The following is a 25,424-nucleotide window of genomic DNA, read 5'->3' on the forward strand; positions in this document are numbered from 1 at the left end:
AAAGGGAGCCATAGTGCTAAATATAGACAGCAGATATAAATTCTCAAAACGGACACATTTTGATCACTAAATTGAAAATAAAATCATTTTTCCTACCTTTTTGTTTGGTGATTTCATGGGTCTCTGGTTGCACTTCCTTCTTCTGACTAAATCCAATATTTCTTTCTTTCTGCCCCTCCCCTTTTCTTTCTGTCTCTCTTGCTTTCTTTCTCTCTCCCCCTGCTCCCCTCTTTATTTCTGCTTTTTTCTCTCTCACTCTTTCCCTGCCTGTCTGTCTTTCTTTCTCTCTCTCTCTCCCTGCCCCCCAAGCCATCACGCCGATTTCTCCACTTCCCCAATTCTTTCCCTACCACCCAAGCCACCATGCCGATTTCTCCCTGCTGCTTCCCCGAGCCAAGCCAGGCACGTACAAGCGCCAGACTTACAAGACTTCACCTCTGACATCAGTTCTAACTTCGGAGAGGAAGTTCCAGACCAGCCAGGCAGCGATTGGCTGGCCCAGAACTTCCTCTCTGACGTCAGAATTGATGTCGGAGGTGAAGTCTTGTGAGTCTGGCACTTGTACGCGCCTAGCCTGGCTCGGGGAGGCAGGAAGAAAAAGATCACAAAAGCAACGCAATCGACTCACATTGCCTTTTCAATAGACCATTTTGGCACCCTTGTAGTACAGTATACTGCTGTTATGGTATCCTGTCCTGACCTTAGGAAAGGGGTTTAGTCCCCCCCCCCAAATTGCCTTATTTCAATTTCCTATTTATAAACTTTAATCAATACAGTTACAATACTACTTGATTCTACATAAAGCAACAAAAATTTTTTTATACCTTTTGTCGTTTCTGCTTTAATTATCTTCTCTTCGCAATCTTCTTTCTATTCAGCATTTGTCCTCGCTCCCTTCCATACAACATCTGTCCTCTTTCTTTGCCCCTTCCACCCAACCTCTGCCCTCTCTCTCTCTACCCCTTCCATCTACTGTCCAACCTCTCTCTGCCCCTTGCATCCACTGTCTACCCTCTCTGCCCTTTCCATCCAGTGTCTGCCCTCTCTCTGTTCCATATGGCACCTTCCCTCTTTCTATGTCCCTTCAATAAACTGTATATCCTGTGCTCTTTCTCTCCTTTGTACATGATTCATTTCAGCTTCACCCCTTCCCCTATGCTTTGGCATCTGTCTCTTCTTCTTTCCTTCCTTCCTTCCCACTCCACCCTAAGGTCTGGCATCTCTATCTCCTTCCCTTCTCTCCCCCCCATGCCCTGGCATCTCCCTCCTATCTCTCCCTCTCCCTCCTTCTCTGGCACCTCCTCTCCTTTCTTTCCCTCTGGTCTGGCATTTTGTCTCTTTTAGTTTCCCTGGCATCTCTCTCCTCTCCTTCCACCTCTCCCTCCCACTCCATTATCTGGCATCTCTTCTCCTTCCTTTCTCTCCTTCCTTCCTTTCACCTGGTCTGGCATGTCTCCTCCCCCTCCCCCATATGCCCTGACATCTCTCCCCCCCACCTCCATGGTCTGGTAGCTCCTTTCCTTTCCCTCCCTCCCAAAAAAAAAGCCAAAAAAAAACACCCCAATAACAAACCAGTTACTTTCCGACCAAGTTTCTGTAAAACCTTTTAATATCCCTCCTGAAGTTGTGCCTTCCCAAATGTCATTTTTTTTTTTTTGGTTATTTTATTTTTAACAAATGTAATTTATCTCTCTATTCCTTATGTATCACCATAGATAAAGAGTGTATGTTTTTATTGTTTAATTGATTGTTATCTGTCTCCCCAAAGCTATCATTGTTAAACGCATTGAATGTTTTGATATTGCGTTCAAATCAAAATTTTAATAAACTTGAAACTCTTTCCTCTCCTCTCCCTTCTCTGGTCTTCTCTCTCCCCAATTGGATGCAGCAGCAGCAGTATTTCTCTTCCCCCTCCCCCCCAAAATGGGTGCAGCAGCAGAACATTTCTATTCCCCGTCCCCTCCCCCATTGGGTGCAGCAGCATTTCTCTTCCCCCCCCTCCTCCCAACTGGGTGCTGTAGCAGCATTTCTTTTCCCATCCCTCCCATCTCACACACCTGTTGGCAAAGTCGCTAGGCAAGTTGTAAGCTTCCCTCCATCACTGACCTATCTTACATAGGTCAGCAATGGAGGGAAGCTTACAACTTGCTACTCTTCCTTGCTTCGGATCTTCCTCGTTGCCGGGTCCTGCCTTCGTGGAAACAGAAAGTAGGCAGGACCCGATAGCGAGGAAGGCCTGAAGCAAGTAAAAGCAGCAAGTTGTAAGCTTTGCTCTGTCGTTGACCTGTCTCCTGCCTTAGCCCGTAGCGAACTCATGCTTCCATGCTCTAACATGTGCATGCCGGCTTCCCTTCTCTTCTCCCCCCCCTCCCCCCGGGACATAACTTCTGGTTTTGGAGGGAAGAGAAGGGAAGCCCACGTTAGAGCCCCGAAGCTATGTGCTAAGCCGGGAAATCTCCAAGCTGGTGAGAGGTGTTGTTGGGGTTTTTAAAAAAAATATTGAGCAGCGGCAGCAGCAGCAGGATTCGCGATAGATAACAGCCGGGTGGTCATCTAAATTAGCCAGGTGGAGCGCCCGGCTAAAAGGCCCTAGAGAGAACACTGTACAGAATATTGTTTCTTTTTATCTACTATAATAAAACCCTAAGCGCGCATGCGCACTCTTATTACCTGCATGTTCCGTGATCCGTATATCCGTGGCCGGCAAGAGTGTGCATGCGTACTTCGACCCCCCTCCCTTCACTCACTGTAAGGAAGGAAGGCAGTTTGTTGTCATCGACCCCCCCCCCCACCGCACCCAAATACCCGTTGAGCCTCCCATCCGCCTCTCCCACCTCGAAACAACCACAAACCTCTGCATGTTCCCATCTCCCCTCCCCCCCCGCCACTACCGCCGCTGTGCAGCCGACTCCACTGACCCATTCGCCCCTCCCACTGCGAGATGATCTACAAACCTCCCCAGCACCAGCAGCGTCCCCAGCACTTTAAACACGCTGCTTTGCAGCCTTCTACTGCCGATTTCCTCTACCGTGTCCCTGATGACATCATCAGAGACAGAGACGCGGCAGAGGAAATCGGCAGTAGAAGGCCGCGAAGCAGCGTGTTTAAAGTGCTGGGGACACTGCTGGTGCCGGGAGGTTTGTAGATCATCTCGCGGTGGGAGGGTCAGTGGGGTCGGCTGCACGGGGCAATAGTGGTGGTGGGGGGGGGGGTTGCTGCTTACCGGTTCTACTGCACAGGGTGGATGGGAGGAAGGGAGGGAAAGAAAAATGCCGACTTCTACTGTACAGGGGGAATGGGGGGAGGTAGAAATTGAAAGATGCTGCTCAATGGTTCTATTGCACGGGGGGATGGGAGGCAGGCAGGCAGACAGTCTGGCTTTGAGGATGGGAGTAGGTCAAAGTTTGGAAGGCAGTGATGGGGACCTAGGAAGGAGGCGCTGGGGCACTAAGGACATAGGAGGCGCTGGGGGCACTAAGGACATAGGAAGGGACACTTAGGAGGCACTGGGGGCACTAAGGACACAGGAAGGAGGCACTGGGGGCACTAAGGACACAGGAAGGAGGCACTGGGGGCACTAAGGACACAGGAAGGAGGCACTGGGGGCACTAAGGACACGGGAAGGAGGCACTGGGGGCACTAAGGACATGGGAAGGAGGCACTGGGGGCACTAAGGACATGGGAAGGAGACACTGGGGGCACTAAGGACACGGGACGGATGCACTGGGGCATTAAGGACACAGGAAGTAGGCACTGGGAGTACTATGGACACAGGACGGAGGCACTGGGGGCACTAAGGACATGGGAAGGAGGCACTGGGGGCACTAAGGACATAGGAAGGAGGGACTGAGGGCACTAAGGACATAGGATGGGACACTATGGACATAGGAAGGGGGCCAAGGAGAGACAGGCCTGCATGGCGCAACAGAGAAATACAGGCAGGGGGCGAGGGAGACAGAGACAGAAAGAAAAATAGATAGACAGGGGGCCAGGGAGAGACACAGACAGAAAGAATGACAGACAGACAGCGTCCAAGGAGAGAGAGACAAAGAAAAAAAACCCAGACAAACAGACATCTACTCTAGCACCCATTAATGTAATGGGCTTAAACACTAGTATTTTAATAAAATAAGTTCAGTATAAAACTATTCAAGGCTTGGGATCAGATTGTTGACGGGGACTGAGACCAAGCTCGCGGAGATGGAACGGGGGACATTTTTTTCCCCGTGTCATTCTCTAATTTACCCATTTGGGTCATATATAGAGCTTACAACTCTTGGAGAAGGACTTGCCCATATACGAGTTGTGAATACTGAGGATCTTCTTCCCTACATTTTATGGATTTCTGTTTTTTGACACATAATTCAATAATTCAAGAGTGTGGTGTTTATGAATAATATCTCTCAGTGAGCTCATTTTTGAAAGAATCTTTATACACTGATTATCATCACCACAAGACATCCAAGTGCGAGATGGGGCCATACTGGACTTAATGTTTACAAACGGGGAAAGTGTTTCTGATCATTTGGCATCCACTTATCATCACATGGTGTGTTTAATATTAAATCAGAAAAACCAGGAGAAGTTCTCCACAATCCAAACAGGACAAAACAAACCACAGTGGAGTTATGCAGTAGTATTGGTGTGCAATTTATTCAATAGTCATAGAAAGTCTGTGCGATGGCTCAACACGCAGGTGTTTCAGCCAATGTGGCCTGCCTCAGGAGCCTATAACATACATAACACATTGAAAATGACCACACAAAAGGTTGAAAATGACCACACAAAAGGTTGAAAATGACACACAAAAGGTTAAAAACTTTATACAAATAACATAACAATCAAATAATCTAGCAAAAACACATTTGTCTAGAACATCAAAAAGAGCTTTTAGACATCAAATGCCTTTGCGCCATAAATGATAAGTTAAAAATATAGAACAAAAATCAAACCAAAATGTCATGAAGGTAAAAAGATGTAACTTCTTTTCAAAATATGTATACAAACAAAACATATGTTGTACCAAACACTCAAATTGGGACAGTGGCATTCACTGTTGTAAAAAATACTTTATGATAAAAACAATCAAAAATGATAATTTGAATATGCTTAATTTAGCAAAATTTAGTCAGACAATGGAAAATAGCACAAGATGTATAAAACAGACAGTAATAAATAACGCATAATGTATAAAATTATAAATACCCATCCATTACATTTGAATAAAAAGTGAAATTAAAATTAAATATTAGATTGTAGACTAAAACAATAAAACCTCATTTTAATTTTATAAATACGGAAACCTGATACTCTAGATTATGAATTCATAAACCAAAACGATAATCCATGAAAGATAAGTAAAAAACAGGTAAAGAACAAAGTCTCATAGACAGTCACCTCCCCCCCACTAGATTACAATAATTAAACATACCTTATTCAAAATACTCTATTACTTGAGTGATGTAGCCTAAAATGAATGAAACACCTCATCGAAGTGTCCTGCTTCCAACATTTTTATAAGGTATGGGGGGCATCCAGTCGCAAGAGGGAGTAGGCATCCCTTCTACCATTTTTTTGGGTTCGGGGGGGGGAGGAGCTTCCGGTGTCAGGAGGGAGTGGGCTTGTTTTGGATTCAAGGTGAGGTGGGGAGGCTTCCTTCCTGCCATTTGTTTTGGGTTTGGGGGTGGGGGACATTGGCTGGGAGGGCCATCGGCAGCAGCGGGTGGGGGACTTTTTTATTTATGGGACAGATGTTTTGCATATATAATACATGTAAAATATCTCTGCCATTGGGGAAAAAAAACAGGCAGACCTGTCGGTAACACAGTTACCAACAGGTCTACAGCAATTGGTTTTTACAATCGCTAAAACCCCATGCAAAATAGCCAAGTGGTATTAGTGCATTAATCGCTTGGCTATTTTGCATGGGGTTTTCTCTCATTTGCATGGCCACATTGGAAAATGGGCGATCAAAGGGAAAAACACGCGGTGGGCCTTTTTTTGTGCATTGGGTCGGTAACAGCGATCGTCGCTAAAGCTGTGAAAACAGGTTTAGCGATGATTGCTGACTTTAGTGTATCCCCCAGTTAAACACAGAACTGAATGCTATTAAGCAAGTATCAGTTTTTGACCAAAATTTGGCTTAGACTGGGTTCCGTTGAAAAAGGCTTTCCCATTTCCCAAAGCTTCCTAAACTAGTGAATTTCCTCTCTGCAGCGTTCTCAGCTATACATTGAGACTCAAACTCAGTCTATCTTTGGGATCATGTGCATGAAACTGGGAGCTGTTTTCTATTTCTGTCTTGACATTTCCCTGTTTATAAAAGTGACTCAACTGACCCACTTCCTAGTAACAGTAGGGGGATGAGATTTAGTTGGGTCTTGAGTGTTTTACTTACAAAATATTTAATTGATTTTATTTAATGCAATGTAGAAAATAAACATACCAAACGCACATTTTAAATTTATAAATTAAACCCCCATTTCTGTTAACATTCCTTCTGGATTCCGTACGCTAGGGGGGCTCATAATCGAAATAAGTCTAAAATCCCAGACGATCAAAAAGACAGGTCGTACAACAACCCATAATCAAAACAAGTTTAGCATCTTAGGCCTTTTTCCTGCTGCTGTACGCCCAGAGTAAAAAGGGGCGTTTTAGGAAGAGTGGTGAGGGCAGGATGTGAGCTGACTTAAACTTACTGTATTTTTCGCTCCATAAGATGCACCTCATCATAAGACGCACCCCAGATTTAGAGGAGGAAAACAAGAAAAAAACATTCTGAACCAAATTCTCCCTGCCAGGCTCTGCACCCAACCCCACACTCCTTGCCAAGCTCTGTACCCTGTCCCCCCTCTGGTGGTCTAGTGGTAGGCCGGGACAGGGCAGACAGGGGCAGGCAGGCCTAGTGGCTGGCAGGCAGGTAGGGACAGGGCATGCAGGCAGGCCTCCCCCTCCCAGGCATCCCCCCAGGCAGGCAGGCAGTACTCCTCCCTCCCGGGCAGCCCCCACAGACATGCAGGCCTCCCCCTCCCTGGCAGCCCCCCAGGCAAGCAAACAGGCCTCCCCGCAGGCAGGCAGGCCCAGCTTCTCCCTACTCCCTATTTTTAATTTGGCAGGGCAGGTAAGCAGGTCCAAGCCTCTCCCTCCTCCCCCCTACCCCCAGGCAGGCAGCAGGCAGGCCCCGGCCTCTTCCTCCTCAACACCCAGGCAGGCCCTGGCCCTCTTCCTCCTCACCCCCCAGGCAGGCGACAGGTAGGCCCCGTCCTCTTTCTCCTCACCCTCCCAGGCAGGTCTTGGCCCTCTTCCTCCTCCCTTACTCTTCCCGCGTGTACTTTTTTTTTTAAACTTCTGGATGCGGCGCCTCGCTGAGAGCTTCGCACCAGACTGGCTGCCTGATTCCCGCCGTTTCCTCTGACTGCCGGCCGACTCCTCCTCCATTCTCTCGCGTAGCAGCGCACCAGGTTGCCTGCCTGGTCCTGCGCTGCTTCCTGCAAGAACTGAGTTCTCGCGGGAAGCGGCACAGGACCAGGCAGGCAACCTGGTGCGCCACTACACTAGAGAATGGAAGAGGAGTCAGCCGGCAGTCGGAGGAAACGGCGGGAATCAGGCAGCCAGTCTTGTGCAACTCTCTCAGCGAGGCGCCGTGTCCAGAAGTTAAAAAAAAAGGTACGTATGGGAGGTGTCAGGGAGGAGGAGGAAGAGGGCCAGGGCCTGCCTGTCGCCTGCCTGGGGGGTGAGGAGGAAGAGGCCGGGGCCTGCCTTGTGCGCCGCGTCCAGCGAGGGAGAGTGACTGTATTAGAATAAGGTAAGGGGGGGCATGCTTTGGGTATTTGCTCCATAAGACGCACCCTAATTTCCACCCACTTTTTCGGGGGAAAAAGTGCGTCTAATGGAGCAAAAAATACAGTAGTTGTACTGCAAGTATAACCAAAAGTTTAACGAGACTGCCTAGACGGAACTTATATGTTGTGACTTAGGCGATGTAAAACTAGGTATAAGTGCCCAAAAGGTATCCAAAGTGACCAGATAACCACTGCAGACACAAAGTACAGACCCTCCCAGTGATCACTGACCCCCCCCAATACCATAAAAAGTGGAATAAAAACGTACATACCTGCCTCCAGACATCAGCACCTGGCATAGGAAAGCCTAGTAGAGCTGCACAGAGGTGGCTTATGTAGTCTTGGGGGTGGGCTAGTGAACAACAGAGAGGAGGACCCAGGCTCATAAACCACTCTCACCACTGCATTCATGGTGAAACGTGCAGCCACAAAAACCTTACTGTACTGCCATATAGGTGCCACCTGCATTCATAAGGGCTATTGGGGTGGTAGATAGGTGGGTATAGTAGGTTTTGGGGGTGTTTGTGGGGTCTCGCCATGACCTGCAAGGGAGTTGTGGTGAGATGTTTATGTGGCACCCTTTTTGTGAAGTTCGCAGCAGTGCCCTGTAAGGTGCCCCACTACTCTGTTGCCATGTCTGGGTGTCCAGTCCATTATTTTGCGGATCCCGCCCACGTCCAAAAGGTCTTGTTGTAAGCGTTTTTGACTTGGATGAATTTTTGGATAAGAATGGGATATAAAGATGGACGATCTAGTGGTCTGGATGATCAAACGGCTGGACGTAGAAGTAGACGATTCTCGAAAAAGAAATATTTTGAAGGTATTTTTTGAGAATGTACTTTTAACATGTCCGACTTTGGGCAACTAGCGACTTGGGCCCAAAACAGACTTAGATGTATTTTTTGATTATGCCCCTCTAGGTGTTCAATCCCAACCTGCAGTCCAGGTGTTGCAGATATCCACATCTTTTCAGAATACATGCTGCAATCCCCCCTAGTTTTAGAATTAGTTTCAATTTCTGCAAGCAGTCTGAGCAGAAGTCTTTTGCTGTTGCTCTGCTTCTGTTTCTTATTTTTTCCACTTAAAGTTTACTTAAACTTCATTTCTCGGTGACTTCAGTGTCTTGAGACCCACTCTTCCCGGTGGTCCGCTGTCAGAGAAAAGGATGCAGTCCTGCAGTGCTGGACTGCAGCTTCATAGAGAAACTCTGGTGGATCTGTGAAGCCAGCCTACTGTGTGCCACCTTCTGGAAATACCCAGGGTCCCTTGCTGGCCGGTGACCCTGTCACAGGTTTCTAGTACAGAATGATTGCGTCTGGACAGAAACCCACCCGGGTTTCAAGGCGCAGGCTGCCTTTCCCGCTCCCAACTGCATGGCAGAAGATCCGTGGGGGCGGAGGGCGTAATTGGTCTCTGGCTAGCAGTCTGAAGATCTTCAATTCCAGTGAAATTTGAGCTGTTTCTGATTCAAAAAACTTATTTTTCTCCACTGAGCTGTTTTAAAAACACTGATAGGTAAAGGCACTACGGAGACTGTGAGTACCTCCATTATTTCCTATGGGAACTCCAGGGGTGGCTTGTAACTTTCTTTAAAGTCCATTTTTAACAGTTTCTGAGGGTAGAGTTCAGTCCCCCACCTCCCCAGACCACAAATCCCTATCTTTTATTTTCAGAATTTGTTTATTTTTGCCATTTTTTGTGCAAATTTGTAATGGCGGCCATCTTAGATTTAAAAATTGGTCTTTTTTTCTAACTTTAAATTCTGCCTCAAAAGCCCCTTGATTTGACTCAAAATCAATTGGGATGGACTCCTTAGCTCCTAATCTATTAGATGTGGACATTGATTGCGCCAGATCAGCAATTTTGGAATGTGTGCCATAGCGCTGTGAAAGAGGGGACGGGTGCTTTGGACTTCACGTCCTCTTGGGCTAGGGAGCCAGCCTAGGTCCATGCCTTCTAAAGAAAATCTCGCCAAGGGACCTTTCTTGAGTCTGGCGTGGTTTACCTGCGTTACAAGTCTGGGGACTCTCTTGATGTGCCGCATGTACCTCAACAGTACCCTGCAGTGGTTGTGGAATGGTCCTTTTCACTGGATTTTCTTCAGCTCCTCTGAACAGCGTATTTTGAGACCCAGCTAGTTTGATGCAGCCAGCAGGCGTGTCTGGGTGTTTATGGTCTATGGCATCTGTGGCGAAGCTTCCCTTTGGGAGCTCTCTTGTCTGGCTGGGCCAGATTTCAATTGCAGTAGTTACCATGCAGATTTTCTGTGTTGTTCTGTCTCCTGTCACTGTATTTAATTTGGATCTGGCTGATGCCTTAGCTGAGACTGGTTTCCTCGGCCTCCCTGAATGTCCGGATTTGGAGGTGCTGATCCTTCGCATTTTCAGGTAGCCGAGTGACAGTGGCCACTTCATTTATGGTGCGTGCCTATCATTCTGGCCTTTGCACTGCGTCCTCTGTGATGGTACATGCCTGTTCTCCGCTGGTGTGGGTTGGTGTGGCTGCAGTGCCGGGTGACCTTCTGATATCATTTGAGTCTTAGTGTACATGTTCTGCTGGTGCAAAGTCTGAGCCCTGAACTCTGGATATGTCTGTGGATGAGGACGCTGCCTTGAGGATCTCCTTTAGCGGCCGTCCTTTCAAGGACCAAATTGTTGTCAGCATATTTTGGGATGACCTCTTCTCAGGTGTGGTGCACGTCGCCCCATGATGCTCCTGTGAACCAGTTTTGCTGGCCATCGGGAGGGGATTGTAGTTCTCTTTGTTCCCCCCTTGTGTCATCAGGGATATTCAGATTTTCCCTCCCTAGGGACATTCCCAGGGCTACACCTCTGTTATCACATTTCCAATTCCTTACGTCCTCAGGTACATACACAGAGACCCCCTTTGCCTGCCTCCGGCTTGGTTTCTGGACTCCTACAAGTCGATATTCTGCAGTGCCTCTTAGTTGTCGGGGATGCATGAACCTGTTCCGGTCCACGATTGGAGGCTTAGGCGGATACTCCTTTATGCTTCCTCGTGCCAGAAGGGCTCGATGAGTTGGAGACATATTCTGGTTCTAGCAGGGGAGTTTCTAGTGAACTTGGATCGCTCAGAGGTTTACCTCCATATTTTGCCCAGAGCATCGCAGGTTTCTGTATTTCCATGTTCTGCATCAGCATCTCCAGTTCTCAGATCTGCCCCTTAGCCTCGCAATGGCTCCCGCACTTTCATCAAAATGATTGTATTTGAGGCGGCTTTCTGCCACAGGGGGTCCATGTCCACCCTTCCTGGTACAGTGGGTGCTCCGGGCTCCGTCTTGTTGGGTGTACAAAGGCATGGTGGGGACGGTAGTGTCTCTGCTGCAGGTGTGAGCAAGTTTAGGAAAGACATGGGGCGTACTCCCAGTCTCTGGATTTTCTAGAGCTTCTCTTTGTTTTCAGACGGGGTCGTGTGTTTCTTCTCAGAGCGAGTAGACAGAACCTTCATCAACAGATTAGAATTCTCTTGGATTGTCTGGCTCTCTTGGCCAGGGTTTATCTGCAGGTTCTGGAGCACGGGCGACCTCCTTGGAGGCAATTCCCTGGGCCAGAGTGCCTATGCGCCCTTGACGGGAATCCCTCTTCTCTTGATGATCTCCGCTGAGTTTTTCCACCTTTTATAGGCCGTTCTCCTGAATGGAGCCAGATAGCAGCAATTTGAGCTGGTGGCTTCAGAGTGGCTCTTGGCCAGGGCTGGTTTCTTCATATTTGAGTGGATGCCAACCTATTGGGTTGCGGGTTTATAGTGTGGCCCGCTCCATTCAGGAGTAGTGGACTCCTGGTCTGCAACGTTGTTTGACCTTTCATATGGGCTTCAAAAACTTGGCTGGTGCTACTCACTCTCCAGCCCCTTTGGAAAGAACGGCGGTGCAAGTTTCTTCGACACTGCGACAGTGGCATATGTACATCGAGAGGGGGCTCTGGTTCTCTCTCTCTCTTGGGCAAGAAAGATCAATGGCAATCCGCTGGGAGGAAGTGATTCTTTTGTATTTCTCAGCAGCCCATGAGGACGGAATCGCCAATGTTCTGGGCAGTCTTCCTCGGCCACCATTAACTCATCTCAGGAACCTGGTTCCTCTTACAGGAGCCATTCCGTCTGCCTTTAAAAGAGCCGTGGTTTACCCCAGAGGGTCTTTTTGGCTTTGGCAGATATCTCTAAGGAAGGGCGCCTTTTCGATCGACGAACAGCGTGGAAGTTTGGGTTGGATGCATTGGATTGGCCCTGACTGGCTCACGAGATCCTTATGTTGTTCTTCCCGTGGCCTCTGATAGGTCTGGTCATCTGCTGGACAGTGACGCATTCTGGCCTGCTGTCTCTAGTGGCTCCAGATTGGCCTCGCCACCTGCGTTATGCGATTCTTGTATGTCTTTTGCAGGAAGGGAAGCTCCTTTTCCCTTTTCACTAATATCTTCTTAGTCAGGGTCCATTGTCCTTGGAGAACCCACGGTGTTTTGGTCTTACAGTATGGCTCTTGAGCACTCGGCCTTGCTGATGAGCAGTTATTTGGAGGTAGTTATCTCGACTCTTGTGCTCGAAGTGCCCTCTACTTTGATTTCTTCTGCCAAAGCGTGGTAGGCTTTTCTCACAGGGGGTTGCTAGGAATTAGGTGGAGCCTGAGCAGGCTCCAAGTTGAGTAGTACTGATTTTCTTTCAGGAGGGTTTAGTCAGATATCTGGCAGTGGCCACCCTAAAAGTTCAGGTTGCAGGCTTTGTGTGTTTTCGAGTGCACAGAGGAGCTAGTTCGCTTACTGCTCTTTCAGATCTTACCAGGTGTATGAGGTGGATGCTTCTTCTGCATCCTCCCTTGCATCTTCTTTTCCTTTCGTGGACTCTTGACATCATTTTACAGGGCCTTGATGAAGCTCTCTTTGAACCACTATAGGATGTATTTCTTCTGAACCTGACATTCACAACAGTTTTTCTGGTCACCATTGTCTCAACATGGTGTATTTTGGAGTTTCTGTTCTTTCATGCAGAAAACCTTTTTTCCATATGACAAGAAGCGGGTGCACATAGGGAAAGGGAACCCGATGTACAACTACACAATGGGGGGGATGGTACTGGGGGAAGGCAACCTAGAAAAGGACTTGGGGGTTTTGGTAGATAGAACAATGAAACCGGCGGCACAGTGCGCAGCGGCCTCAAAAAAAGCAAACAGAATGTTGGGCATTATCAAAAAAGGTATCACTACCAGAACCAAGGAAGTTATCCTCCTGCTGTATAGGGCGATGGTGCGACCGCATCTGGAGTACTGCGTTCAGTACTGGTCGCCGTACCTTAAGAAGGATATGGCGATTCTCGAGAGGGTCCAGAGGAGAGCGACAAAAATGATAAAGGGCATGGAAAACCTCTCATATGCTGAGAGGCTGGAGAAGCTGGGGCTCTTTTCCCTGGAAAAGCGGAGATTTAGAGGGGATATGATAGAAACTCATAAGATCATGAAGGGTATAGTGAAGGTAGAGAGGGACAGATTCTTCAGACTAGCAGGGGCAACAAAAACTAGAGGGCACTCAAAAAAAATTGAAGGGAGATAGGTTCAGAACAAATGCTAGGAAGTTCTTCACGCAGAGGGTGGTGAACACCTGGAATATGCTTCCAGAGGAGGTGGTAGAGCAGAGTACGACTTTGGGGTTCAAAAGGGGATTGGACGAGTTCATGAAGAAAAAGGGGATCCAGGGGTACAATTAGAGGGTTACTATACAGTACAGAAGGCTGTAAAGTAATAGAGTAGTAGAGTAATAGATCACTACAGGTCATTGACCTAGGGGGCCGCCGCGGAAGCGGACTGCTGGGCGTGATGGACCTGTGGTCTGACTCAGCAGAGGCAATGCTTATGTGCTTATTTTCTTCCATACTGTACATTCCTTCTTGTTGACAGTGGTCTCGGCTTTCCGAGTCAATCAAGGGGTTAGATTGCCTGCATTTCATACGACAGGTTGGGAGTGCGAAGATCAGATCTTCTGCGAATTAGATGTCCGAAAGCTCTTGCTTCTTTATTTGTAAAGGATAAATTGAGTTCTGGGCTGTCTGATTACTTTTTTGTTTTCACTGCTGTGGCAGGCCAGTGTTGCAAGTCCTCGATCGCTTGATGGATTTGAAGGGCCATTTTCGCGACTTACATCGCCTGTAGCACACAGCCGCCAATTTCGCTTACAGCACTCTTGACAAGAAGTGTGGCTGCGTTGTGGGCAGAATCTCGCATGATTTATCCTGTTGAAATTTGCAGGGCAGCTACTTGGTCCTCTCTTCATACTTTTACCTGGTTTTACTGAATGGATGTGACGGGGCGTTCTGATCCATTTTTTTGGGACCTCGGTTTTATGGGCAGGCTCTTCTGTCCCTCCCTAGCTATCGTGGCTTTGGTATGTCACCTAGCGTATGGAATCCTCCAGGGACGTAACAGAATGGCAGATTAGGTTTATACCTTCAATAATCTTCTTTCTGTTAGTCCCTGGAGGATTCCATATGACCCACCCTCTCTGTATTCACTGAGTTGCTTGGAGTAGCCTGCTCATTTCTGCCTCAGTTATTCTCATTGAAGGCTTGAAGATTTTCCAGCCAGTTGCCAGATCCTGTGGGGAGTTTCTGTGAGTATACATATTACCGTAGGCCTTTTTTGGAGTGCTCGTTACACGTTAGTTCTACATTATTATTCAGTGTTTATCTGAATTGCCTTTGTGCCCATTTATTACTAGTTAATATTTTGCAGAGCAAACCAGTTCATGAGTTACTTATGCTGACGGGGATTCTCCCCCATACCCCCTTGTCCTGGATTTGCAGGTATGTGCTTGGCTTTGGGACTGAATTAATTCTAGCACTAGGAGGGGGGAGTGTAGCATGTGTTCTGAAAAGATGTGGATAACTGCAACACCCGGACTGCGGGTTGGGATTGAACTCCTAGCATATGGAATCCTCCAGGGACTAACAGAAAAAAAGATATCGAAGGTATAAACCTAATCTTCCATTACTATCAGTTTTATTATTCATCCCCTTCCCCAATAATACTCGCTTCCCTCACTTCTGTCTTATGGCATTAAAATTCCATGGTGTCTCACAGATCAACGAAGAAATACAGAAAAGGAGAAATATTCACCCCATAAAGCCAATGAAACATAAGAAAGAGGGGCAAACACGCTGGCTGAATCAGTCCAAAAGGAGTCCTTTATTCCAATAATCCCAACAAGGATCCAAGTTTCGACAATGTAAAAGTTGTCTTCTTCAGAGGATCAATACACGACTTGTGATATAAGTACTCCTCATAGAAAAAAAAAGAGTTAAATAAAATGCTAAGCTCTCCTTAGCCAAGGTACTAGACTTCTGTGCCGCTACAACAGTGAGCATAAAGACGTCTTTACGCTCACTGTTGTAGCGGCAGAGAAGTCTAGCACAGAATCAAAGAAAGGACATTTAAGTACAAATAAATTTCACATTTAAAATTATTAAATGTTTGTTACACTGTACTTTTATGTTTAAATATATATATTGAAAACATTACAAAATATAAGACAATACAGTATATTGAAAATTTTACAAAAATAAGAGATAAATACCATGTTTCCCCAAAAATAAGACAGTGTCATATTAATTTTAGGCCCAAAAAAAGCACTAGGTTTTATTTTCGGGGTATGTACAAGATCATCTCTCCCTTCCTCTCCTTCACCCCAATTCTTCCTCTTTCCTTTTTCTCCCCAACATATGCAGCATCTTTCCTCCCATCCCTCGTGCAGCAGAATCCTTGCCCAGCTTCTGTCCTTCCCTCCTTCCCATCCCTTGTGCAGCAGGACCCTTGCCCAGCTTCTGTCCTTCCCTCCCTCCCATCCCTTGTGCAGCAGGACCCTTACCCAGCTTCTATCCTTCCCTCATGCAGAAGGACCCTTGCCCAGTTTACCTTCCCTCCCTCCCATCCCTTGTGCAGCAGAACCCTTGCCCAGCTTCCCTTCCCTCCCTCCCATCCCTTGTGCTGCAGAACCCTTAAGCGAGCACTCTCCCCAAAGCATCCGCCCCCGCCGTGCAGCCAAACCCCCATCCGTCCCTCCCTCCCATTCGACCCTGCTGACCGCAAGCAAGCCCTACATACCTCCCTAAGCAGCGTCGGGCTGGCAGCACTCTAAACAGGCTGCTTCAGCCTTGTCCGCCCGTGAATTTACTCTGCTGCGTTACTGATTATATCATCAGTAACAGGGCAGAGTGAATTCATGGGCAAACAAGGCCGAAGCAGCCTGATTAGCGTGCTGCCAGCCTGACGCTGCTTAGTGTTCGCTCGCAGTTGGTGGGGTTTGGGATGGAGGGAGGGAGGGAGGGAAGGATGGGGGTTTGGCTGCGGGGCAGGTGCTCAGGAGGGGGGAGCGGTGCTCGCTCAAGGGTTCTGCTGCACAAGGGATGGGAGGGAGGAAAGGAAAACTGCCGGTGAATCCCAGGACTAGGGCTTATTTTCGGGGTAGTTCTTATTTTTGGGGAAACACGGTATAGATTACAAAAATAAGAGATAAATATACACTAGATTACAACACATGATGTGGTCTCATATGCTAGTTAGATTAGCACAAAATTTATTCACTTTTTTCCCTTTACTAACCCTACCCTCCTCATCCCACCCCAAACCTTGTACAGTATACTGAGATTTTTATTAGAAAACAGGGTAGCCACAAACTGGATATTTCAACAGCATAATCTAGCAAGAGCGCTGGATTCTTATACCCCCTTATCAATCTAAAACTGAGAACTAGTCACAGGGATGAAGCAGGAAACTACAGGCCGGTGAGCCTCACTTCAGTTGTTGGAAAAATAATGGAAGTGTTGCTAAAAGAAAGGATAGTGTACTTCCTTGAATCTAATGGGTTACAGGATCCGAGGCAACATGGCTTTACAAAAGGTAAATCGTGCCAAACGAACCTGATTGAATTTTTTGATTGGGTGACCAGAGAGCTGGATCGAGGACATATGCTAGATGTAATTTACTTGGATTTCAGCAAAGCCTTTGATACAGTTCCTCATAGGAGGCTGTTGAACAAACTTGAAGGGCTGAAGTTAGGACCCAAAGTGGTGAACTGGGTCAGAAACTAGCTGTCGGACAGACGCCAGAGGGTGGTGGTTAATGGAAGTTGCTCGAAGGAAGGAAAGGAGTCTAGTGGAGTCCCTCAGGGTTCGGTGCTGGGGCCAAACCTGTTCAATATGTATGTGAGTGACATTGCTGAAGGGTTAGAAGGAAAAGTGTGCCTTTTTGCAGATGATACCAAGATTTGTAACGGAGTAGACACCGAAGAGGGAGTGGAAAACATGAAAAAGGATCTGCAAAAGTTAGAGGAATGGTCTAACGCCTGGCAACTAAAATTCAATGCAAAGAAATGCAGAGTAATGTATTTGGGGATTAATAATAGGAAGGAACCGTATATGCTGGGAGGAGAGAAGCTGATATGCACGGACGGGGAGAGGGACCTTGGGGTGATAGTGTCCGAAGATCTAAAGGCGAAAAAACAGTGTGACAAGGCAGTGGTTGCTGCCAGAAGGATGCTGGGCTGTATAAAGAGAGGCGTAGTCAGTAGAAGGAAGAAGGTGTTGATGCCCCTGTACAGGTCATTGGTGAGGCCCCACTTGGAGTATTGTGTTCAGTTTTGGAGACCCTATCTGGCGAAAGACGTAAGAAGACTTGAGGCGGCCCAGAGGAGGGCGACGAAAATGATAGGAGGCTTGCGCCAGAAGACGTATGAGGAGAGACTGGAAGCCCTGAATATGTATACCCTAGAGGAAAGGAGAGACAGGGGAGATATGATTCAGACGTTCAAATACTTAAAGGGTATTAACGTAGAGCAAAATCTTTTCCAGAGAAAGGAAAATGGTAAAACCAGAGGACATTATTTGAGGTTGAGGGGTGGTAGATTCAGGGGCAATGTTAGGAAATTCTACTTTACGGAGAGGGTAGTGGATGCCTGGAATGCGCTCCCGAGAGAGGTGGTGGAGAGTAAAACTGTGACTGAGTTCAAAGAAGCGTGGGATGAACACAGAAGATTTAGAATCAGAAAATAATATTAAATATTGAACTAGGCCAGTTACTGGGCAGACTTGCACGGTCTATGTCTGTGTATGGCCGTTTGGTGGAGGATGGGCAGGGGAGGGCTTCAATGGCTGGGAGGGTGTAGATGGGCTGGAGTAAGTCTTAACAGAGATTTTGGCAGTTGGAACCCAAGCACAGTACTGGGTAAAGCTTTGGATTCTTGCCCAGAAATAGCTAAGAAGAAAAAAAAAAAACAAAAAAAAAAACCAGGTTGGGCAGACTGGATGGACCATTCGGGTCTTTATCTGCCGTCATCTACTATGTTACTATGTTACTGAATAAAACAGTTGCGATAATGCAACTAAAGAGAGTTGAGTATCAAATTTATTTATTTATACATTCATTCATTCAGTTTTCTATACTGTTCTCCCAGGTACTTGAGCATTTTTCTCTGTCTGTCCTGGTGGGCTCACAATCTATCTAATGTACCTGGGGGGGTTACATGACTTGTCTACAACCTCAGGTTGCTGTCGCTTTAACCACTGTGCCACATTTTCGGTGAAGGAGACTGAAAATAAGACCCCCATATCTTTAAGTAAATGCTTCAGATGGTGAGGGGAAGAACAGGCACCATTTCTTTCCAAGAGCAGTAGGCATGTAAACTATTATGCTTATGTCAATTTGATGAGGCTCTGTACTAATCCTAATTTTTAAAATTGCACTGTACATTTATTTTAATAAGTATCTTATTAGGAACCCATCATGACTTATTCAGAATATTACTGTTTTGCATTGTAATAATTATAAATAGTATACTCTGGTATGTCTTAATATTTTCATTGGTTGACCACCACATCAGTATGAGAGCTCTTTTAATATACATTGGGCAAGACTTTTTTCATTTAAAAAATGCTGAGTGTAGATTCTGAACAAGTGTCTTTAGGTACACTGTTTGTACAAGTAGCCTTAGATTCAGATAGGGACTGGTTACTAAAAATGTTTTTCAAACATAAAGATAAACTTTTCCTGAATCAAAAGATAAGAATGTATCCTGATGTAGCTAGAATAACCCAAAAGAAGAGGAAGCAATTTCTAATTTTGCGGCCCCAGGTTACAAAACTGGGTGCTACTTTTGTACTCTGATTTCCTTGTAAATGTCTTGTTAATTACAAAGGAGTTAGATATACCTTTTTTGAATCTTCTCAGTTATCTAGATTTATTTTAGATAAGGCAGTTATTACTGCTAGCACCCCAGTTGAGGAACAAGAAGTACGCTCATAGATAGTAAATTAGGTTTGACTCAGGCGCTCATTAGTTTACTTTAAATAATGTTATAATTATAATGGAATCAGATTATTTTTTTGACTTTCTCCCCCATAAATAGTGGACTAAAATAACAGAACAAAGGAGGAATATTTGCCTTATTTAATTTCTAATTGTATAAAATTATTATTTTTGTTTCTGTTTAAACAAATGATTTTGTGATTATGGAAAAATGAAACTTTAATTTTAAAAAATCAATGCTGAGTGCCTGGAGCTAATTAGTACAGACTTACTACATTTTCAAAGTATATCGGCTTTCTGCGAGTACATGAAGTTTGTTTAATTTTGTTAGTGTGCATTTTTTTAAAATTCTAAGTAGGTATCTGGCCTGATTTGATTTAAAATATTCCATTTATTTTATGGAGCTTGTATTCAGAGGTAGAATTTAATTTTAATTTTTTCCAGATACATGATGAACAGACTGATCCTGGGCTCAGCTGCTGAATAGCTGTAAAATGCCCAAATCTGGGTCCACAAAAACAGTTTATACTGAAAATTCGGACAGTGATTACAACATGGTCGAAAAACCAACTGGAAGAAAGGTAATAGAATTAATGTCGTTTAAAATATTTTGTATAAAGATAAAGCATAAATGACTAGACAGCAATGTCCTTGCATGAAAATCTTTATCAGTCATTGCCCAACTTATACAGGCAGCTGTGATTTCAAAATCATTTAAGGCAGTATATAATAAATAATTAACCCCCTCCTTTCCAAAGCTGCACTAACGTTTTTAGCGCCAGCTGCCACAGTAACAGCTCCGACGCTCATAGAATTCCTATGAGCGTCCGAGCTGTTACCACTGCGGCCCGTGTTAAAAATGCTAGTAAGGCTTTGTAAAGGAGGGGATAAAATACAAAATTTAAAAAACTGTACTATGAAAGTCGAAAAAAACTATAACAAAACCCAGACAATATTGATATTCTCAGCATCAGCGATTAGACTGGAATTATGAGAATGCCCATTAAAAGCCGGGAAGAGGTGAATTTCTTTCAAAAGAGTTGCAAATTCAGTTCAGAACATATTTTTAAGGGCAATTTCTATTACATCCCTTCCGGATTCCATACGCTAGGTGTTCAATCCCAACCCGTAATCCGGGAGTTGCAGAAGTCCAACACTTTTCTGAGCACATGTTCCTCCCGCCTTACACTGAGAGCTAGAAGCATATTCAGTTACAATTTCCGCAAGCAGTCCTTGCAGAATTCTTTTGCAGTTGCTCTGCTTCTTTTTTTTTGTTGTTGTTTCACTTAAAGTTTGCTTTTCAGTGGCTTCAGTACCTTGAGACCCCTTTGTGGTGGTTCCTTGTCAGAAGAAAGGATGCAGTCCTGCGGTGCTGGACTGCTGTTTCACAGAGAAACTCTGGTGGATCTGTGGAACCAGCCTGCTGTGTGCCATCCTTTCTAAACTTGGGGTCCATTCCCCTGAGGGTTTGCTTGCCTGGCAATCTTGTCATGGGTTTTAAGCGTAGACTGTATCCATCTGGAGTGAAACCCCCCCTGGGTTTCAAGATGCAGGCTGCCTTTTCCTGCCCCTGACCTCATGGTGAGGATCCATGGGAGCGGAGATCATAGTCAGTGTCCCTCTGACTGGCAGTCTGAAGATCTTCATCTCTGGTCATTTGGAGAAGTTTCTGAGGTAGAAATTCCTTTCCCTCCATTCAGCTGCTGTTAAAACTGCTGACAGGCATGGCACTTCAGAACTGTGAGTAAACCTCCATTATTTTCTATGGGAACTTCGGGGGTGGCTTGTTGATTGATTTTTAAAAGTCGTTTTTTTTTTTTTTTTTACAATTTCTGAAGGTAGGGTTCAGGTCCCCCACCTTCCCAGACCCAAAATTGCTATTTTTTTATTTTCGGGTTTTGGGTTTTTTTTTCCCGTTTTGGTGCAAATTTGCTGGTGGAGGCCATCTTGGATTTTCAACTACCTTTTTTCAAAGTTTTATTTCTGCCTCAATACCCCTGGATTTTCTTAAAAATTGTTTGGGATGGACTCCCCAGCTCCTAATTTATTGAATGTGTGCATTGATTGCACCGGATTGGCACCAGATTAGCAACCGTGTATTTTGCCATAGTGTGCTGGAAGAGGGGGTGGGAGCTTTGGACTTTGCCTCTTCCAGGTACTCTAGGGCTGGGGAGCCAGCCTTGGTCCATGACTTTGGAAAAAATCTTTCCCAGAGGCTGTTCTGGAGTCTGGTGTAAAACACTTGCATTCTGAGTTGGGGATTTTTTTGGCACGGCGCATGTGCCTCAACAGGGTCCTGCTATGGTTGCAGGGTTTTACTTTTCACTGGATTGTATTTGGCTTCTCTGGAAAGTGTATTCTTCAGACCCACTCATTTGATGCAGCTGGCAGGTGCGTCGGGTCTTTCTCAGCCTGTGGCGCTGCTAGCGGAGCTTCCTATTCGGGAGCCCTGTCATCCTACTGTGGCAGACCTCAATTGCAGTAGTGCCCTTCTGGTACCCTTGTTGGGACTAGTCACCTTGGATGCTCTGAGAGTCTGGATTTGGGTGCTTATCCTACTGTCCGTGGACCTTTTAAACGTGGTTCTGTCTACCTTTTTATGGCTGATGTTCTGCAAGAGCTCAAATTGGATTCTCTACCTTTTTTCCATCCCATCTACAGCTTGGTCTGGCTATAGAAAGCTCTTTCTGACCTTCTAATTCTATGTCTAAGCTTTATTCCCTGACTCCTGATTTTCAGCAGATTTTTAACAGCCTGAGGTGGATTCTGCCATGGCGCAGGTTATCTGGTGCACAGCCCTACCTAGTGATATGAGAGTGCTACTTCAGGTGTTTCAGGATCACAGGGTGAACATTATGTTGAAAAAGCATTTTGAAGTGGCGTCTTTAGGTATCAAAGCAGTGGAGGCAGTTTCCTTTATGGTGCGAGCCTGTCATACCATACTGCGTAGTGTGTTCTCTGTGGAGGTGCATGCCTGTCCTTTGCTGGGATGGATGGTGTGGATTATGTGGTGGACACCCTTTCTGCTCTCTTCGAGTTCTTAGTAAAGTTTCTGCTTATGCAGTGTCTGTGCACCAGACTCTTTGGATCTGTCTTTGGACTGGGAATGCTGCCTCAAAGTCCACTTTCAGCAATCTTCACTTCAAGGGCCAGCTTCTTTTTGCTAAAGATCTAGATCAGTGGTTCCCAACTCTATTCTGGAGGGCCACCAGTCAGTCAGGTTTTCAGGATAGCCCTAATGAATATGCATGGAGCAGATTTGCATGCCTGTCACCTCCAATATATGCAAATCTCTCTCATGCATATTCATTAGAGTTATCCCAAAAACCTGACTGGCTGGTGATCCTCCAGGACAGGGTTGGGAACCACCGATCTAGATGACCTTATCACCAGTGTGGATGAACGCTGCCCTAAGTCTCTCCCTATGAACAAGTTTTGCCGGATGTTGGGAGGGGATCATAGTAACTTTTGTTACTCCCACAGGTGTAGTCAGGGATCTTCAGGTTCTTCCTCCCAGAGATATTCTCTGGGCTATGTCCTCGTTACAACAGTTCCGATTCTAGGCGTCCTCGGGTTCCTGTGTGGCAGCTGCACCCACAATGCCCCGATTTAGGCTGGGTGTCGGGCCAGGCTTCCTCATATCAGGAGGGGCACAAGATAGACCTCTTTTGCCTGTCTCCAAATTTGTTTCTGGAATCTGGCAGGTCGACCGGAATAGGAGTCCAGGGTCCGTGATACTCTGCAATGTTGCTTAGACATCGGAGTGATGGAATCCGTCCCAGAATATGAATTGGGCTTAGGCAGATGCACCTTATACTTCATCGTGCCAGAAAGGCTTGGAGGATTGGAGTCCCATTCTGGAGCTAAATTCTGTCCACTGCTTCTTGCGGATTCCTCATTTCTGCATGGAAACAGTGCACAAAGTGCTAGCTGCTGTCTCCCCAGGAGAGTTTCTGGCATCCTTCGATCTCACAAAGGCTAACCTCTGTATTTCAATCTGCCTGGAACATCGCAAGTTTCTGTGTTTTCCATGTTCTGCAACAGCATTTCCAGTTGGAAGCTCTGCCTTTTTGCCTCACAACAACACCCCACACTTTCACCAAGGTGTTGGTAGTTGTTGGATTTTCTCTGCCGGCAGGGAGTCCAAGTCCATCCTTTCTTGGCCAACTGATTAATCTCTGGCTCCATCTCATCAGGATTGCGAGAGTTCGGTAGAGATGGTGGTGTCTCTGTTGCAGGCGTTAGCATCTTCAGGAAGAGCCGCTGGATACCCTCCCAGTCCCTCGAGTATCTGACAGGTTTGTATGTTTCTTCCTGAGGCACACAGACAGAAACTTCAGCAACAGTTCAGAGATCTCCTGGACCATCCATCTCCCATGGCCTGGCATTGACTGCAGGTTCTGGGGTCAATGGCAGCCTCCTTGGAGGTGGTCCCCTGGGCCAGTGCGCATGCGCCCTTTACAGGAGTCCCTCTTCTCTCGGTGGTCCCCGCAGCATTATCCCCTTAAGATGCCACTCTCCTGGACAGAGCCAGCTCGCAGCAGCTTGAGCTGGTGGCTTCAGGGGGGGCTCTTTGCCATGACTGCAGTGACTTTTTTGTTGATGTTAAGAATATGAATAAACTCAGTTTCTTGTTTAATTTTTAAGAATTTATTAAAAGTGTGCGTCTATCTTTATATCCCATTCTCGTCCAAAAAATCATCCAAGTCAAAAACGCCTAGAACAAGACTTTTTGGATTTGGGAGGGGTAAGCAAAGTGATGGACTGGACACCTAGACATGGCAACACAATAGTGGGGCACCTTACAGGGCACTATTGTGAACTTCACAAAAAGGGTGCCACATAAACAACTCACCACAACTCCCTTATAGGTCATGATGAGCACCCCAAAACACCCTCAAAACCTACTAGACCCACCTGCCTACCATCCCAATAGCCCTTATGACTGCAGGTTCCACCTATATGGCAGTACGGTAGGGTTTTGGGAGGTTTTAGTAGGTGCATATGTTTCATCATGAATGCAATGGTTAGAGTGGCTTATGGGCCTGGGTCCTCCTCTCTATGGTTCACTAGCCCACCCCCCCAGACTATTTAAGCCACCTCTTTGCAGCTCTACTAGGCTTTCCTATTCCAGGTGCTGATGATCTGGAGGCAGGTGTGTATGTTTTTATTCTGATCTTTATGGCGGTGGGGGGAGTCAGTGATTACTGGGGGATTGTGTGGGGGTCTGTACTTTGTGTCTGTAGTGGTTATCTGGTCACTTTGGATACCTTCTGGACACTTACACCTGTTTTTAGATCGCCTAAATCACTATGTATAAATTCCGTCTAGGCTGTCTCGTTAAACTTTAGGTTATACTTGCAGTACGACTAAGTCTAGGTCAGCCCATGTCCCGCCCAAATCCCTCCCTCACCACTCCTCCTAAAACACTCCTTTCAGCTCTGGCAGCGGCAGGCAGCAGAATCAGCAGTAGGGACTTAAGAGCACAGCTCCCCCCTCCCCTGATCCAGCAGGGGATAACGATGAGCATAAGGAGATGCCGGAGCCACACCGAAAAGAGCGGCAGGCAGCAGAAGCAGCGGCGGGGACATCAGAGCACAGCTCCACCCCTCCCCCGATCCAGCAGGGGCTAACGTTTAAGCACGAGGAGACGCTGGGGCCGCACTGAAACCAGCGGCAGACAGCAGAATCAGCAGCAGGGACTTAATGAGCACAGCTCCGCTCCTCCCCCGATCCAACAGGGGATAACGGTGAGCAGAAGGAAATGCCGGGACCACATCGAAAACAACGGCAGGCAGCAGAAGCAGTGGCAGAGACTTAAGAGCACAGCTCCGCCCCTCCCCCGATCCAGCAGGGTTCTATACCATACTAGATATCGGATCTGAGAATGGTGGCAGTTGACCGTTTAATGCAGCTGATGCACCGAGATGATAGTGGCGGTTGTCTGGCTGTTGCAGAGGTCATCTGATCCAAATGACATGCCTGCATTTTAGCATTGCATTGACTCTGATCTAAATGACTAGCCTGTATTTTGGCACTCATTACTACTTCCTGGGAAACCTCATGGCTGAAATATTGTATGTTGGCTTGGCTGCATACGTCAGGGCTCAAGGAGCATACCAGCTTTCGCTCCTTGGCATATCGTCTTTATGAACTTCTAACATCAGATCCTATTGTCTGACTGGAATTTACTTTATTTCATTTCATTTATTTTTATTTATTATTTTCTCAGGTACTTTAGCTAGATTGTGAGCCTTCGGGACAGCTAGGAAATCCAAAGTACCATT

The 25,424-nt window shown here is 46.4% G+C and overlaps 1 protein-coding gene across 6 annotated transcripts in view; it reads left to right on the top strand.

The window, feature by feature from the left end:
* ANKRD12 (ankyrin repeat domain 12) overlaps nt 1-25,424 on the top strand; it is a 245,661-nt gene that overhangs the window by 23,439 nt on the left and 196,798 nt on the right. For 5 of the 6 annotated variants that reach the window (XM_033934050.1, XM_033934047.1, XM_033934051.1 and 2 more), the window contains exon 2: nt 19,582-19,718. The exons of the other annotated variant lie outside the window; for it this stretch is intronic. In XM_033934050.1, coding sequence (XP_033789941.1) covers nt 19,632-19,718 — 87 coding nt within the window. In that variant the 5' untranslated portion in view covers nt 19,582-19,631. The remainder of the gene's footprint in view (nt 1-19,581; nt 19,719-25,424) is intronic. 6 annotated transcript variants of the gene reach the window in all.

Source organism: Geotrypetes seraphini, chromosome 2 (genome assembly GCF_902459505.1).
Source record: "Geotrypetes seraphini chromosome 2, aGeoSer1.1, whole genome shotgun sequence".
Taxonomy (NCBI): Eukaryota; Metazoa; Chordata; class Amphibia; order Gymnophiona; family Dermophiidae; genus Geotrypetes; species Geotrypetes seraphini.